Source organism: Ursus arctos, unplaced genomic scaffold (assembly GCF_023065955.2).
Source record: "Ursus arctos isolate Adak ecotype North America unplaced genomic scaffold, UrsArc2.0 scaffold_14, whole genome shotgun sequence".
Classification (NCBI taxonomy): Eukaryota; Metazoa; Chordata; class Mammalia; order Carnivora; family Ursidae; genus Ursus; species Ursus arctos.
The window spans coordinates 47,376,098-47,390,641 of NW_026622808.1; the positions used below are offsets into that span (position 1 = coordinate 47,376,098).

General features: G+C 51.6%; 1 protein-coding gene across 1 annotated transcript in view; it reads right to left on the minus strand.

Annotated features, from left to right (window-relative positions):
• LRIG1 (leucine rich repeats and immunoglobulin like domains 1) overlaps nucleotides 1–14,544 on the minus strand; it is a 110,943-nt gene that overhangs the window by 51,807 nt on the left and 44,592 nt on the right. Inside the window, exon 3 of the mRNA XM_026501194.4 lies at nucleotides 13,711–13,785. Within this exon, the coding sequence (XP_026356979.2) occupies nucleotides 13,711–13,785 (75 nt within the window). The remainder of the gene's footprint in view (nucleotides 1–13,710; nucleotides 13,786–14,544) is intronic.

Here is a 14,544-nt window from a genome sequence, read left to right on the forward strand (position 1 = left end):
GGCGCACTGCCTGCCACGCAGGAGTTTCTGCTCCATCTTTCCCATAATACTCTGCCCAGTTTGTCAACAAATCAGGAAAGCCAAGTCTGACCCCTTGGCCGGAAAGAGCCATGCCCCCCCAAAAGCCCCCAACACACTTCTATTATTACTTGTCCAAAGTTGGTCCCTTCACCTCGATGATAAATGTCTAGAACTACCCAATACCTGCCCCATGCCCCACAATCGCTTATTCTCGGACTAACTTATTTAATCCTCCATTTATTTGTTCACTCAAACATGTATGGGATGCCCACTATGTGCAACTGCTGTTAAAAAAAAAAAAAAAGGTATCTTTGACTGCAGTATCATTGTCCCCCTTACTCCAAACCCCGTATCCAAAAAACACACACTGGAGTTGAGGGGAAAAACACGGATGTGATGGGTGCATTGACAGAGGGGACACCACGGTGTGGGGGAGGCAGTGAGGCCAGGAGCAGCCGTTTCAAGCCACGGGGACAACCAGACACAGAACCCAGACACACAGTCTGCGTGGGCTTCCCCCCATGCAGTCTCATGCAAAGGTCAAGGCGGGAAGTGGCAAGAGGGAGGAAGAAATGGACAAATCTGCAAGAGCCGAGACTTTATCTCATAGGTGACGGGGAAGTCACAAAGGAATCCTTCCCTCATTTCCTCCCCAAACCCTGACTGCAGGGCAACCATAAGGCAGGCAGTTCCCTGTGTGGTAGGTGTGGAGCAGGGACTGGTGAGGCTGGAGCTCCCTGCGGGTCCCCTGGGGAAGGAATGGAGAAAGGAAGAGAAGGGCTGAGTCTGGGCACTTTGGAGCCAAGGCCATGAGGAGCCCCCAGGAGAGACAGGCTATGGGTCCCGGGTTCGGTAGTGAACATCAGGAGCTGGCCGTGGTGTGAACCCTCACCCCACAGACTTCTCAACACGGCACTCAGCCGGCCCACTGGACAGAACTCAGCACCAGCCAAGCCTCCTCCAGGAACCCAGGGTCCACAGCTAGGGCCCACGGCTGACAGGAGGGGAAGCGGCCCTGTGCCTTCTGGACACTGGTTCAATGTGGCCGAGAGAGAACCAGCCCCTTTCCTTACAGGTGACGGAACAGCAGGGGAGAGGGGACGTGTGGAAGACCCTGTGGCAGGGTCTCTGGCAGAGTCAGGGCTGGAAGCCAAGTGTCTGGACACCGGCTCTTCTCTGAACGGTACTGGTGCTGATGAGGGGGAGGCCATGTGCACCCAAAGAAAGGATGCTTCCTCCCCATCCCTCAACCCTGGGGGCCAGCACCCACCCCACTGCAGAACGGCGTGCGTTCTGGGGTCAAGATGTAACATGTGCTCGGCTGGGTAACGTCCTGACAAGAGGAAGGTAAGGGGCCTTCTCCTGCCAGCAGACGAGTCACCCTAAACCACAACATTCAGCTGAAGGTGGGCAAAGAATGGACCAAGGCTGTCTGCTCAACTGCCCACAGTGGAGCGGCCAAAGGAGAAGCGGGGGGTCCTCATCAACCTGCTTTCTCCTCCCAGAGGTGACCCATGAGGCCACCAAGGCAGGGAGACGATGAATCTTGGCCTCACACAGGGATCCCATCTGATTATGTCCACAATGCATAGTACTTTGCTTTCTGAATCCATTTCTGCAGACAATGTATTGTGTCTCTCAGGAGCCGGAGCTCTTTCTCAGGGAACGGGGCAAAGTGAAGACAGGTGCTGGACTCTTAAGTGGAACCACAGAACTGCTGGAGAAGTCCTGTTAACACACATGGGAGGATGAGGGAGAGCAGCAGGGCCAGCCTGGCCTGGGAGGAGCCCTCGGGGGTGAAAGGGTGGATCACTACGGCCCTGCTGCTGGCAAGGCCAGGAGGAGGGGGGCCCCTGGGACGGCTGGTCCTCACTTGGACTCCCAGAACCAAATAAAAATTACAAGGCAGGAAAACATCACTGTGTGTGCACTGATAACCACTGTTTTTCTCCTTATAAAATAGAACACACTCCATTTGGAACAAACCACATTCTAAAAAGTCTACGAGAATCTTTCCCCCTCATTTCCAAAATTCTGGTTCCTCTTTCTACTTATGGAAGGACCAATTGCAAACATGACCCTCAAAAAACCCCAACACACACACCACACAATCATCGAAACTCAACGCTAGCGCTAGAATCCTACTGTATCCCAGTACAGCTTTTGGGTGGGATCAGAGGGGACCCTCCCTTTCTACAGCTCCTAGAGTGAAGTCTTACTTCTGGAATTGTGAAGGATAAGGTTTTGAAGAGACTGGAATAAGTTTTGCTTATATTTTACTATGAAGAGGGTCCCTCTTGCCCCCATCAGAAGGGGACTCCTCTGACTCACAGGCGGAATGCAGGTGAGAGACGGTCCAGTACGCCGGCTTTTGGGGCAGACAAATGACCCCAAATTAGGTGGCAAATCCACAAACTGCGATCGCCCAGTGAGGTGGGCACGTCCAAGCAGACCCGAGGCCCGCCCCATGCAACCCAAAGGCAACGCAGTTTTCCAGTCATGACGTGGTTAACTTCACAGTGTCTTCCAATTAATTCAACAGTGAAAACCTCTAACAGGGCCCCCAGAATCCTAAGTGCTAAACTGAATGTCAGCCGTAGCCCTTATTTCCCCTCCACCTGGAGCAGAAAAAGAAAAGAAAGAAACGGAAAAAAGGGGGGGCGCACAGGGTGGGAAGGCAGGGGAGCCTGGGTATTTTCAGTGACAGGTATGAGAGGGAAGGAGAGAAGGGAAGACAATACCGTTCAGTTGCAATCCCCCAGCTAGGGCTCATGGAAACTTTGGCTGCACATCAAAATGACCTGGGAGCTTTGGGAAAAAAACACGAGTGCCTGAGCCCAGTGCTCACCCCCCTCCCTGACATTTGATTTACTCGGCCTGGCATGGGGCCTGGGCATCTAGGTTTTCTGGGGGTTTTTTGTTTTTTGTTTTGTTTTTTTGTTTTTTTCAGGTCATTCCACCACGCAGCCAAGAATGGGAGCCCTGTTCAGATATTTGCTTGGCGTTGCTGCACCCAAGCCAGGTAAAGAAACGGGCAAGGAGAGGAGAGGAGAGAAATCAGTGCCACTGCTACACTCCAGAGCTCCCGTACCAGGAATTCGCCAAGAGAAAGCTAAGGACCTACACACACACACACACACAAATATGGGGATGATCTAGAAACTTCAACTAGGTTACCAGGGAGTGACTGACCCATAAGGGGTCTCTGCAAGTGAGGTCTGTTTTTAGGATGTGCAAATACCCTAATGCCCCGGTCTGCCGCCAGAGCCCCTCGGAACACGGCAGCAGAATCAGGTCAGCTCCGTCCATACCGCAGGGTCTCCGTGGAGAGTGGTCGGTCTTCAAGTCGTGTCTCCTACGTGGTGCCCGTTCACTGTACAGCACACACCGCATCGAGCACACGTGGTGTTCAGTGAGTCCGCACACCTGGCTGTATGAGCAAGTACCTTTGTGGGAGCAGGCACACTGAGGCCGAGAGAACACAGCAAGAGCGAGGATGGAGGCAGGCTCACACGGAGATCCTGCTGATCCCGAGCCCTCTCTCAAGCACTCTACAGAGCTAGCCCTCCCCGTTAAAGCTCTACGGCGCAGGCATGGAGTCGGCTGGAAAGACCCGTTTGCACCTACCTTTTCCTACAGTTGCCTGGGGAGGGAGCCTGGGTCTCTGCAAGCTCACCTCCCAGCAGCCCGCTCAGGTTCCTCCCCGACAATAAAATGTTTCTTAGCCCCCACAGACGCTCTCCATCTGTCCAGCTGAGCAGACACCAGGGGCCTCAAGGGCAGCGTCCCATGCGTGCCACACGGCTGCCTGCGGCCAGCCTTCACACACACTCTTCTATGTCCTGGTTGAAGGAGCTGGACAGAACAAACCACGAACTGGCACCTTTATCTCAGCTGTCTGGGTTTGAAAGGCATCCAGGAAATGAGGACATGGCGCAGGAATTCAGCTTGAAGTGATGTCTTGGAGGGCAGGTCGCCACTCCCCGAGAAGCTGCCGGCACAAGCATGCCACGTGTCTGGCTCTGCAGAAACCTGAAGACAAACTGAGTTTCCCTCCAACATGGACCACCACCATCAGTGCAGAATAACTAAACTGCGGCTGTGATGGGGGGTGAGGGGAGGACCTGTGGTCACCCTGCATCAGCCAATGACAATCAGCCCAGCGCCGCCCCAAGTAGGTTCACCTGAGGGCAGCACGACTGAGGCAGGAGGCATGCACGTGCCCGGCTCTCAGAGATGCCGCGGCCACGGGAGGAACCTCTCACCTGCGCTCCGGAGCTCCATCAGAGCCTTCTGGCCACCGTCCCCAGGATGCCCCCTCCTCACACAACTTGGTATGCCAGCACTAGAGATTGCAACACCCTCCCAGGCCACACACTTCCTTTTATACAGTGAGTACAAACCCCAAAGGTGGACAGAAATCAAGACCCACCTTTGCCACTTCCTGTGTGACCTCACCCAGGTTTCTGGCCCTCTCTGTGCCTCAGGTGCCTCGAATGTAAAAGGTACTTAAAACAGACCCTACACTATCTCCTGGGACCGCAGAGACGACTACAATGAAATGAAGCCCGTGAAGGCACACAGGGCAATGCCTTCCACTGTCAGGGAACCACACACACCGACCACCGCCGTGTTTCATCTCGGAAGGTGGAACTCTAAGAGGTGGCTATTTTTTTTTTTTTTAAGATTTAGTTATTTATTCCAGAGAGAGAGCACGAGCTCACATGAGCAGGGGGAGAGGGAGAGTCTCATGCAGACTCGGTGCTGAGCACAGAGCCCAAAGTGGGGCCCGATCCCACGACCCTGAGATCATGACCTCAGCTGAAACCAAGAGTCCGACGCTCAACCAATGAGCCACCGGAGCACCCCAAAACAGCTGATATTTTGATCACTTCTGAACTACAAAGAAACGGCAATTTTGTGTGACTCAATACAACGCGTAACGCTTCTATCTTGCAGATTCCCCTCCTCTGAATAAGCAGGGCGAATCTCATATTCCCTCCCTAACACCCAACAATGACAGACCTTATGAAAGGAAGGCCCGGCCTAAATGCAAACACATTTCTTCCACTTGGGCTATAAAAGCTGGAAATGGCTCCCAGGTGTGAGCAGACACAATAGGCCCTGCCTTCTTTGCAAGGTCACCACGCGGGTCAAAGTCAAGCCAGCCATTTTCGGATTAGGTGCACACGCTCCTGAGGCTTCCCCAGTGGTAAGTGGATTACAGAAGCCACCTGCAGGAAGTGGCCGAGGCAGGGGGAGGGGGAGGAAATGGTCCTGCTTGGAAGGAGACGTTGATATGGGCGGGGGCGACCCCTTTCACACGGGAGATGGAGCAACCCAGAAGGCCTCCACCTGCGGGCCGGTGCTCACAGAGCCCTGCAGGGCTTTCAGCACCCACGGCTGCAAGAGAGGCACTTCCCTCCCACACCATCCACACACCCAGGCCTCCTTGTGCTCAATGGGTCTTGGACTATATTTCAAGTTTACCCGGTCACCAGAAGAAATGAGAAAGAGAGGAGGGGAGAGAGCCACACACACACCACAAGCCAACTCTGAACCACAGAACCTAAGCTACCGAGTTCCCAAAAAAGACAGTGACCTCCATGAGCCTGTGCCTATTTCCCCCGCCTCCCCTTGCGGGGCTCCCCAGACCCACAGCTGGTGTTCGCTTCACTTTCTCAGCAAATGACTTGCAGATGTACCGCTCATCTGGCTGCCTCACCACCCCCACTCACAAAGAGAGAGAGAAAAAAAGGAAAATGACAAGTCATGACTGTGTGATTTGGCAGGCTTGCAGTGGGGGCCACTGTAGCTCCTTTCCCAGCAAAAGGCTCCCTTAGACTCAGGGCAAGAGGCAGTCTGCACGACAGAACCCCTGGGAAGTTTCCGGGACAGCCAGCTGCTTTCTTTGTAAACCGGGCGTTTAATTTTCGACTTTGAGGCTCATTGGTGGTACCCAGCGGCTGATGAGGCTGCAGTTCTAAGAACCAGGGGTCCTGCTCTGCCTTCCAACAGAAGCTTGCTGGCTCTTCACAGCAGCCTGCCTGCTGACAAAGCAAAAAATGGGGACGGGCACATGGGCCTTAAAATGGAGCAAGCCATGTCCTGTGAGTACGTCTCCAAGGACCCAACATGTCGGTCGATGGCCAAGCATGCCAGGTGCTCCATGTGACGCCTGTAACTTACTTGTGTGGGGGGGGGAGAGAAAGGAGATCCAGGCCGGGGGAGCCTCAGCTAAACTGTCACTCCACAGGGGAAACCTCCCCCTCTCACAGCCCATCAGCGACAGCAGTGAGGAACCCCATAGACCTTGCCAGGCCCTCACCTGCATTACGATGGTCTGCTCACCCACCTTTCTCTGCAGCTAGCTTAGGAGTTCCTTGGGGGCAGAAACCCCAGCCCGTGGGGCATGTCTGTGTGGCTTCCCCTCACAGCAAGCCGCAGCAGCCCTCCATCTGAGCCGCTGGTCTCCATCCTGAGCCCACCTCATCCTCCTCCCCCTCTATCTCTTTTGCTCACGGATGACCAGGATGACAGCCTCCTGGTGGCAGAACACAGGGACCCCAGGGGGTGAGTAAGGGGGTGGGCGGGCAGGTGTGGGCCCTGAGTTTTGATTCCATTAGGACAGGGGCTGACTGCCCACCTTTCAGACGCTCCCTTTAACTTGCACCTGCAACAAAGGAGTACCATTCACGTCTCAGACGAGGGCAAAGATTTATCTGATAGCAGTGACTGATAACCAGCAGGAAGGTAAATGGTGCTAAAAGCACCTCCCTGCACGGGCTCTTTCTGCCCAGGGAGGCGGGGCGGTACACAGAGCCTTTCATACCCGCGCACGGAGGCAGGAACAGGTCCCCTGCCAGGCTAGGCTGTTCACCAAGCGCTCCCTGCTTCTGCAGTAACTGGTGAAGGTCTGCTGGGGAGATCTGCGTGATCACCAATACACAGCAAATTAAGCAGAGACAAATTTATAACAGCCGTGAGCCTCAAACCCACAGACAGCCGGATCTGTTCTGCTCCCCAGCACCTTCTTCAGGAGTAAATATCTCACCAGGCTTTTGAGCCCCGCTGCCCCAAACAAATGCCCAGTGTCAAACCGGCAACAGTAGGAACTTGTCTTAAGTAATTTACTGCCCTCCAAAAGCTAAGCAGTTTCGTAAAGACGCCACACCTGAGTTTTGGAGCGCCCAACACCCCCATCCCTATGTAAAACCAGGCAGTGGTTCTCAAAGGTGGGTTCCCAGACCAGCAGCAGCACCTGGGAACTTGGGAGCAAGGCAAATTCTTGAACAGCACTGCAGACCCACTGGATCAGAAACGGGCTGAGGCCTGGCCATCTGGGTCTCAGCAAGCCTTCTAGGTGATGCTGACAGATGGCTCAGGTTGAGAATCACAGAGGTGACGGGGACAGCCATGATCTCCCAAGGGAATGGGTGTGCTGTTTCATCTACAGCAAAGTTTCAGTTCACACCAACGACACTCTGGGCAAAAAAGGCAGAAAGTGAGCACGGCTCTGAAGACACAGGAGAGGAACCGCGGCCCCCTTTTCATACATAATGTGTTGTTTTCTGACTAGGGCCACAGCTTCCCTTTAGCGTGTGGGAAACGAATGGGCCACAGACCGCTCAAGGAACAAGGACGTTCACTGAAATCTGACTTGGGACTTTTTAAACACGACTTTGTTCAGTTTCTGCCTCGAGTGTCTCAGTCACTATTAACTCCACACTTCCGAGGAGAAGGCAATACAAAGCCGCCAACAGCGCAGACAGGGTATCCTTGCACACCAACATCAAAACAGACTGGCCTCACTTCCAGCACGGCTACACGGGCTTCTCAGGGGGAGGACGCGTCTCTGAAGCAGAATGGGGCAAGGGCTACCCAATTCCACATTTTCTAAGAAACTGGATTAAGTCCACTCTTAGTCTCATGATTTATGGATGGTTTAGCAAATTCCTCTACAGGAGGGACGGATGATCCTATACCTTTGGGAGAATTGCTACACCCACCTCACTCACTCACTCAGCACACACACCTACAGGCCAGGCCCCCCAGCTCCGGCTACGTGTCCATATACAAGGAGCTTCACCATCTGAGACGACTGCTCAAGGTTCCCAGATGAAGTGTCATTTCATACTTCTGAGGATGAACATGGTGTGTAGAAAAAACAAAACCAACAACAAAGGTTTTAATATCAATTCTGTATTATGTCTGCAGATGACGACCTTCCTCCAGGTGAGGCAATATGGAGAAAGTTTTAAAGGCAGCTAAGTGAAGAGAAAGGCAAGAAGCCTCATCCCAACTCACTAGGGGGAGAAATACACACACACACACACACACACACACACACACACACACACGCTTTCAGGAACCCCAGCCAGCTATTTATTACTCCGTGTACTTTCTCCTGTGCCATACGCCTGATCACTAACAGCCTAGCTCTGGGCCCCAAGATGAGCCAGCTGAGTTCCGGGTCCCCTTCTCCGTGGCTTCTGGCTTTCGGACCCTCTTAGAGACTAATTCCTCCCCTCAGTCCTGAGCAGCCACAGCCAAATCATCACTGACTCCCCTGCAAGGCCTGCTCTTTAATTAGACCTCAGTGTGAATCGATCTTTGATTTAATGAGCCTGTAAAGAAGACGGATTTGGCCCCTCTTTGTTCTAGAGGGTTTACTGGGCAGGCACACGGAAAGTTAAGAACTGCTATTGATCTTACTTCCCCAGAAGATACAGCCAAGAAGAACGCTCTATCCTCCACGGCCTCGGGCTCCCTCTATTCCACCCAGGGCTCCTTCCACTTAACCGGCTCTGAGTGGGGTCACAGACAGGACACCAGGTTTCATTCCTTCCAGGTTTTTATTCTCCAGAAGTTACAATAAAGACATGTTAAATATACCATCCCTTTTACTTAATCCATTTTTCTTTAGCCAAGAGGTCACAGCAAAATAGGTAACTGTGGAGACTGACATCCACCTGTGATATTTTTACTTAAATTATTCTGAGACTTCCAAATACATTTTGCTAACATGAGAGAAAAATACTTTTCTCCAAAAAAAAAAAAAATTAATTTTCAGATTAGTGGTTGCCAGGAGTCTGGGAGGAAGGGGATGGGGTATGGTTTTTTGTTTTTTTTTTTTTAGGTAATGACAACATTCTGGAGTTAGAAACTGATGATGGCTGCAAAACACTGAGAATGAACTAAAAGCTGCTGAACTGTATACTCTAAAATGCTTAAAACAGCGAGTTTTAGGTGATGTTAATTTTATCTCAATAAAAAAATTAGTTTTCAAGGGGCACCCAGCTGGCTCCGTCCGTGGAGCACGTGACTCTTAATCTTGATCCTGGGGTGGTGAGTTCAAGCCGCACACTGGGTGTAAAGATTACTTAAAATCTTTAGAACAAATTATTTTTTTAAAAAATTTGTTTTCATGACTAGAAGTAAACGGTGTTACGATGTGTTTTCAAATAAGACAGAAACCGAAGGGATTTTAATAGTACTGTTACAGAGTCACAAGTAACTGTGTGCAAGTCATCTCTGCCGAGCTCGCCCATCTGATCTAGGCCAAAGGCGGTGGAGAGTGAACAGACACGGGGAAGGGACGAGGTATAAAATATACACCAACTGTGGGGCGCCTGACTGGCTCCGTCGGCGGAGTCGGCCACTCTCAGTCTCAGGGTGGTGAGCTGGAGCCCCAGGTCAGGGATAGAGGGTCCTTAAAACACACACCCACCCAGCCCTCAAGTGGAAAAGAAGTTACCTGGACCGAGCCCAGGGCCGGATGGGAAACATGTTACAGCTGACACGCGTGAGACGAAAGCAAACGTCGATTTCACAGCAAGCTTTTTACTCCTAGGACTGAAAAAAATCCAACCGTTTCCACTGTAACCGATCTTCGCAATGATACAAGTGCAGTAACACCACAGGAAAAGCGGAAATTTTTCTTCACCAGAAACGTCACTTATGCATCAGACAAAATTACTGTTGCCGTGGGAATCGTAACATGAGTTTCCTGGACTTCAAATTAAAACACACACACACACACACACAACGGAAACGTAAAAATCTACCGGCAGATTCTGCTCCCTTTTAACAAAACTCTTGTTTCTTCTTAGAACTGTTTTATCAAATTAGCTGCCTCAGTCCCCACCCCGATCCTATTAAAAGCTTTCCTTGAGTTTCATGCTTTTTTGTTAGTAAGGACAAATGGCTTTGGCATTATCCTCAGAACATGATGCAAATAAATCTGCTCTCTTACAACTACTTTAATTGAATTAGATGCCTTTAATCAGAAAGGATTAACCAATTGAAATTTTACTGAATGACTTCAGTTCCCAAAACTCTGCAGAAGTCTGCGCTAAAGCCCTGACAGTAAAGCCGGACGCAAAATTAGCCACCGGCCCCCTCCCCGGGGCCCTCCCAACTGTGACCCCTGCGAAGGAGGGCCCTGATGCCCTGACGCCTGGGGCCTCAGAGCACTGTCGTGTGAGCAAGGAGCCAGGTCACGGACCGGGACTCAGGTCACTGGAAACCAAGCATGGAGATGCCGAGCTGATTTCCAGAGGCAAACGTCAGCATGGACAGGTGTCGGAGCTGCAGACCACAAACCCGCTACTTCTGTGGGAGCCAGTGTGCTGCCCGAGTGCTTACAGCACAGCAGGGTCCGTCATTTCTCTCATGACCTGACCGCCCCTGTGCTGTTTCCGCGTCACAGAAGGAATATGAAACTGTCTCAGCCCCTTCATTCAACAGAGGAGACAAAAGCAACCTGTCCCAGGCCACGACATCAGTCAGAGCAGGATGCATGCCAGGTCTGCCCTTTCCGTGAGGCCCCCACCTATGAACGCGTCCCCAGAAAGCTGTGCCACTCCTCTACTCAGCTGACCTCTGCCAGCTAGTCCCTTCGCACATTATTTTCCAGCTCCTCGGCCTGCCCACAACGGGAGGGTGCGAAGCAAATACGAGTCTGGGGGTTAGGGCATGAAATGAGACGTGTATGGAGCGTGCTGACTTACCATGTTTTCACACACTATGCTAGGGGCTTCCCAGATGTGATAGCATCAAACCCTGGTGAGGACACTCTCAGATGGCCTCTGGGCCCCAACCTCAGGGGCACAGAAGGGACCTACTACGTATTTGTTGAACATACGACACTTTTTAATTCAGTGTTTCTGAAGAGCGATAGACACACCAGCAAAACACGTTCTTCAAGGCCTGGTGGATGGGAATGGTCCTGGGAACAGAGATGCTGAGCCCTTCCTGAGCCAGGCTGGAGGGACACGCTGCCTGCTGCCTACTTTCGTCCCTGTCCTTTGCACAGTCCCCTTGGGAAATGCAGAAAGGCATGAAGGATGATAGCAAAATTATCCATGATCTTGCTACCCAGATGTCATGCTGCTAACCTAACTTTGCAGGCACTGGATCCAGGGAACACAGGCCTCTCAGAGAAAAGGAAGATCAACACCCTTCAGTTTCTGTGGTTTCAGAGAAATCACTGACCAAGTCAGATGGAGACCAGCGTCCGGCCAAAGAGGAGGCCGCCAATACTAACCTGCATTTTCCAGACTCACTCAAAACCAGGAGGGAGTCTTTATTTCTTCTCCCTGCTTTACATAGTTTAACGCTGTCTAATTGGAATAGCAGGAACAAGGCCAACCGGCCCCACGGCTCCAGGCACTTGGGCCAAGGAACAGAAATGTATTTTTAGTCAGCAGAGCAAGGCGTGATTCAAAGTACGACAGGCCCCCAGGGCAAGCTGGGGGCCCTGCCGGTCTCCAGCACCGGGCAGCTCAGAGTCACCTGCCATGCTCCCGCACCCAGTGTGTGGGGGCAGATAAAGAAAAAGAGCACGCCACAGGCCTCTGTGTGCAGTCTCAGTCCTACCTCTCCACTTGGCAACTTACAGGAACTGTAAGTGACACAGAGATGTTCCCTGTGTTCCTGGTTTCCTCCCCGAGGGAAGAGCAAGGGGAGGGAAAGCAGTGCTTCTCACACTTGAATGAGTGCGCAAAGGGCCAAAGGACCTTACTAAGGCACCTTCTCATCCAGTGCGACTGAGCTGAGGCCTGCGATCCTGCATTTCTAACGAGCTCAGTGCAGGTAGGACATTGTTGGCCCAGGAACCATACTTTAAGTAGCAAGAAGTTAAAAGCATCTTCTAGTGCTGCTCTGTGAATATACAGGGAGCATCACATCCTTAATGAGGCTCCAGTACGGGTAACTCACTTAATTTAGCCAGCAGTTCAACACCTTCCAGATGCTGGACACACAGGCAGATGGGTACAAAGACACAGTCAGACCCTTGCCTGTCCATCTTGGGACAAGAGGCCACAACCTTCATTCCAGCACTCCACAGAAACAAGCACTGACTCACAGATCCTGTCGCCCTATCGGTAAGATCACGCCAAGGCCCCTGGGGCCATGTGACAAGCGGCCACAAGCCAGAAGCAGCAGCCACCATCTGTCAAACACCTTGTATGTGTTATGCACGATGCCAGGAGTTTCCTATACTACAATGCACTTCTCTCGAACCTCTGGCTCACCTTCCTCATGTGTAAAGTGGATTAAAGAAACTCTCTGTAAATGACGACAATGAAGTTTGGAGAGAGAAAGCTGTTTCTCCAGGACACGGAGCTGGGGCCACCGTTCTAACCGCGTGCTATTTCAATCCTGCAATGCCTTGAAAAGGGTTAAGCCCAACACCCCATCTTATAAGGATAGAGCACCTTCCAAACACAGGGCCTGTTGCCAGCAAAAACCTGACACCTGCAAGCTACAAGAGCCATCATATAAGAGCCATCATATGGATGACATCTTCCCACCAAGTCCCTCTGCTCCGCCTGCCAAGCCTCGGTGCCGAGAAAAGATACATGCAGGTGAGCAAACGAGCTCTAACACTGGCAGAATCAAAATCAAATAAAAATAGGCAGGGCTGGTATGGAAGAAGGAAATTTAGCGTGGAGAGATAGGTGCTCTGCTGAGGAGGCTGCCCAGAGAATCTGGCTGAGAAAACTGTTGGGACTCACGGGGGGGGGGGGGGGGGGGGGGGGTATCTGGAAGGACCTCTGGGCGGGTTTCACACAAGCAAGCCCCTCCCGCTGAGGGCTGACATGGGCATCGCTCAGGAGCAGAGGCTCTTAGCAGCTCCGATGAGAACACGTCCCGCTTGCATCCTCCCTTCCTTTTAAAGTCCCTTTATAGCCTTTATCATTTCCAGCGTGTTGTCGAACACTTGACCACATCAACAGATTCCTTACTTTTAGCTTGATTTCAGAGGCCGGGGGGTATTTTCTTTTTTAAAGCTGTAAAAGTGAACTGGATCACGTGACCAGATTCATTGCCACAAACATGAGCTTGCTGTCTGGTAATTCACACGGCTTCCTTTCACTCCAGCTCATTCACTCCAAGCTGCAATTTACCCAGTAGGACCAAGACACTTATTAATTCTATACACCTCTTGGCACGGAGAAGACCAATTTCCCCCCAAATTAGGTGAGGCGAGTCTTCCGGTTTTAATTCTACAAACCTCAAAACAGCGAGCAAGGCACTTGTCACGAGCATTAGGGCTATGTGGAGAAAGGCTGTTCTGCACCAGCAAGCACCGGGACACAAGTTTTCCTACCACCAAATGTCTGCAAGACAATACCACCGCTTCACAACCCAGCTCAGGCTTCCCCGAGTGACATCACTTACAGGAAGAGAGAGACGACGTGAGAAGCAGCAGCACCCAGCGACGGCACGGCTGTCAGCTCATTGTTATTGAGGTACCTGTAACAACAAGAAGAAATTTCTCATTTTAAATTGGCAGTTTGAAAAATCTCGTACAAAGTAAATCAAAAAACAGTGCCAAGTTGGCCAAGGGAAGACGATACTGCAATGTTCAATAAAAGACAAAGAATTTTGTTTTTAAGATTTTATTTATTTGTGAGAGAGAGAGAGAGCATGAACAGGGAGAGGGGCAGAGGCAGAGGGAGAAGCAGATTCCCCACTAAGCAGGAAGCCCGACGTGGGGCTCCATCCCAGGACTCTGGGATCATGACCTGAGCTGAAGGCAGACACTTACCCAACCGTGCCCCAAAAGATAAAGAATTTTAAAAGAGTTTTTTAAAGATAGAGAAGTCACGTGAGCTCACAAAAACGAACATCTGTCACACCTATGGTTTAGTTAACACCCACTCGGGGGTGCTACCTGCCTTCCAGATTCTCAACTAGCTCCGAATTCAACACTGACAAACAGGGAACAGTGATGAAAGATCAAAATACATGATGCAAAACAAAACCACCCTGAAACCACTGATGAGGCTGAAAGAGTCAGAAAAGGGTTTGGGGAGAAAGACCATCCCCTCCTGGTTGCTCTTCCATGTCTGTGACACGGGGTTCTGCAAATCACAGCTCTGCCATCCCCAGAGGGTGACGCCCTCGCACCCAGGGCCAGAGCCTCACCCGTGCTCAGAGTTCCGAAGAGCTCGGAACATGTGGGCCAGTTATTCCAGTGTCTCAGCTGTGCAACAAATAACAAGGAACCTG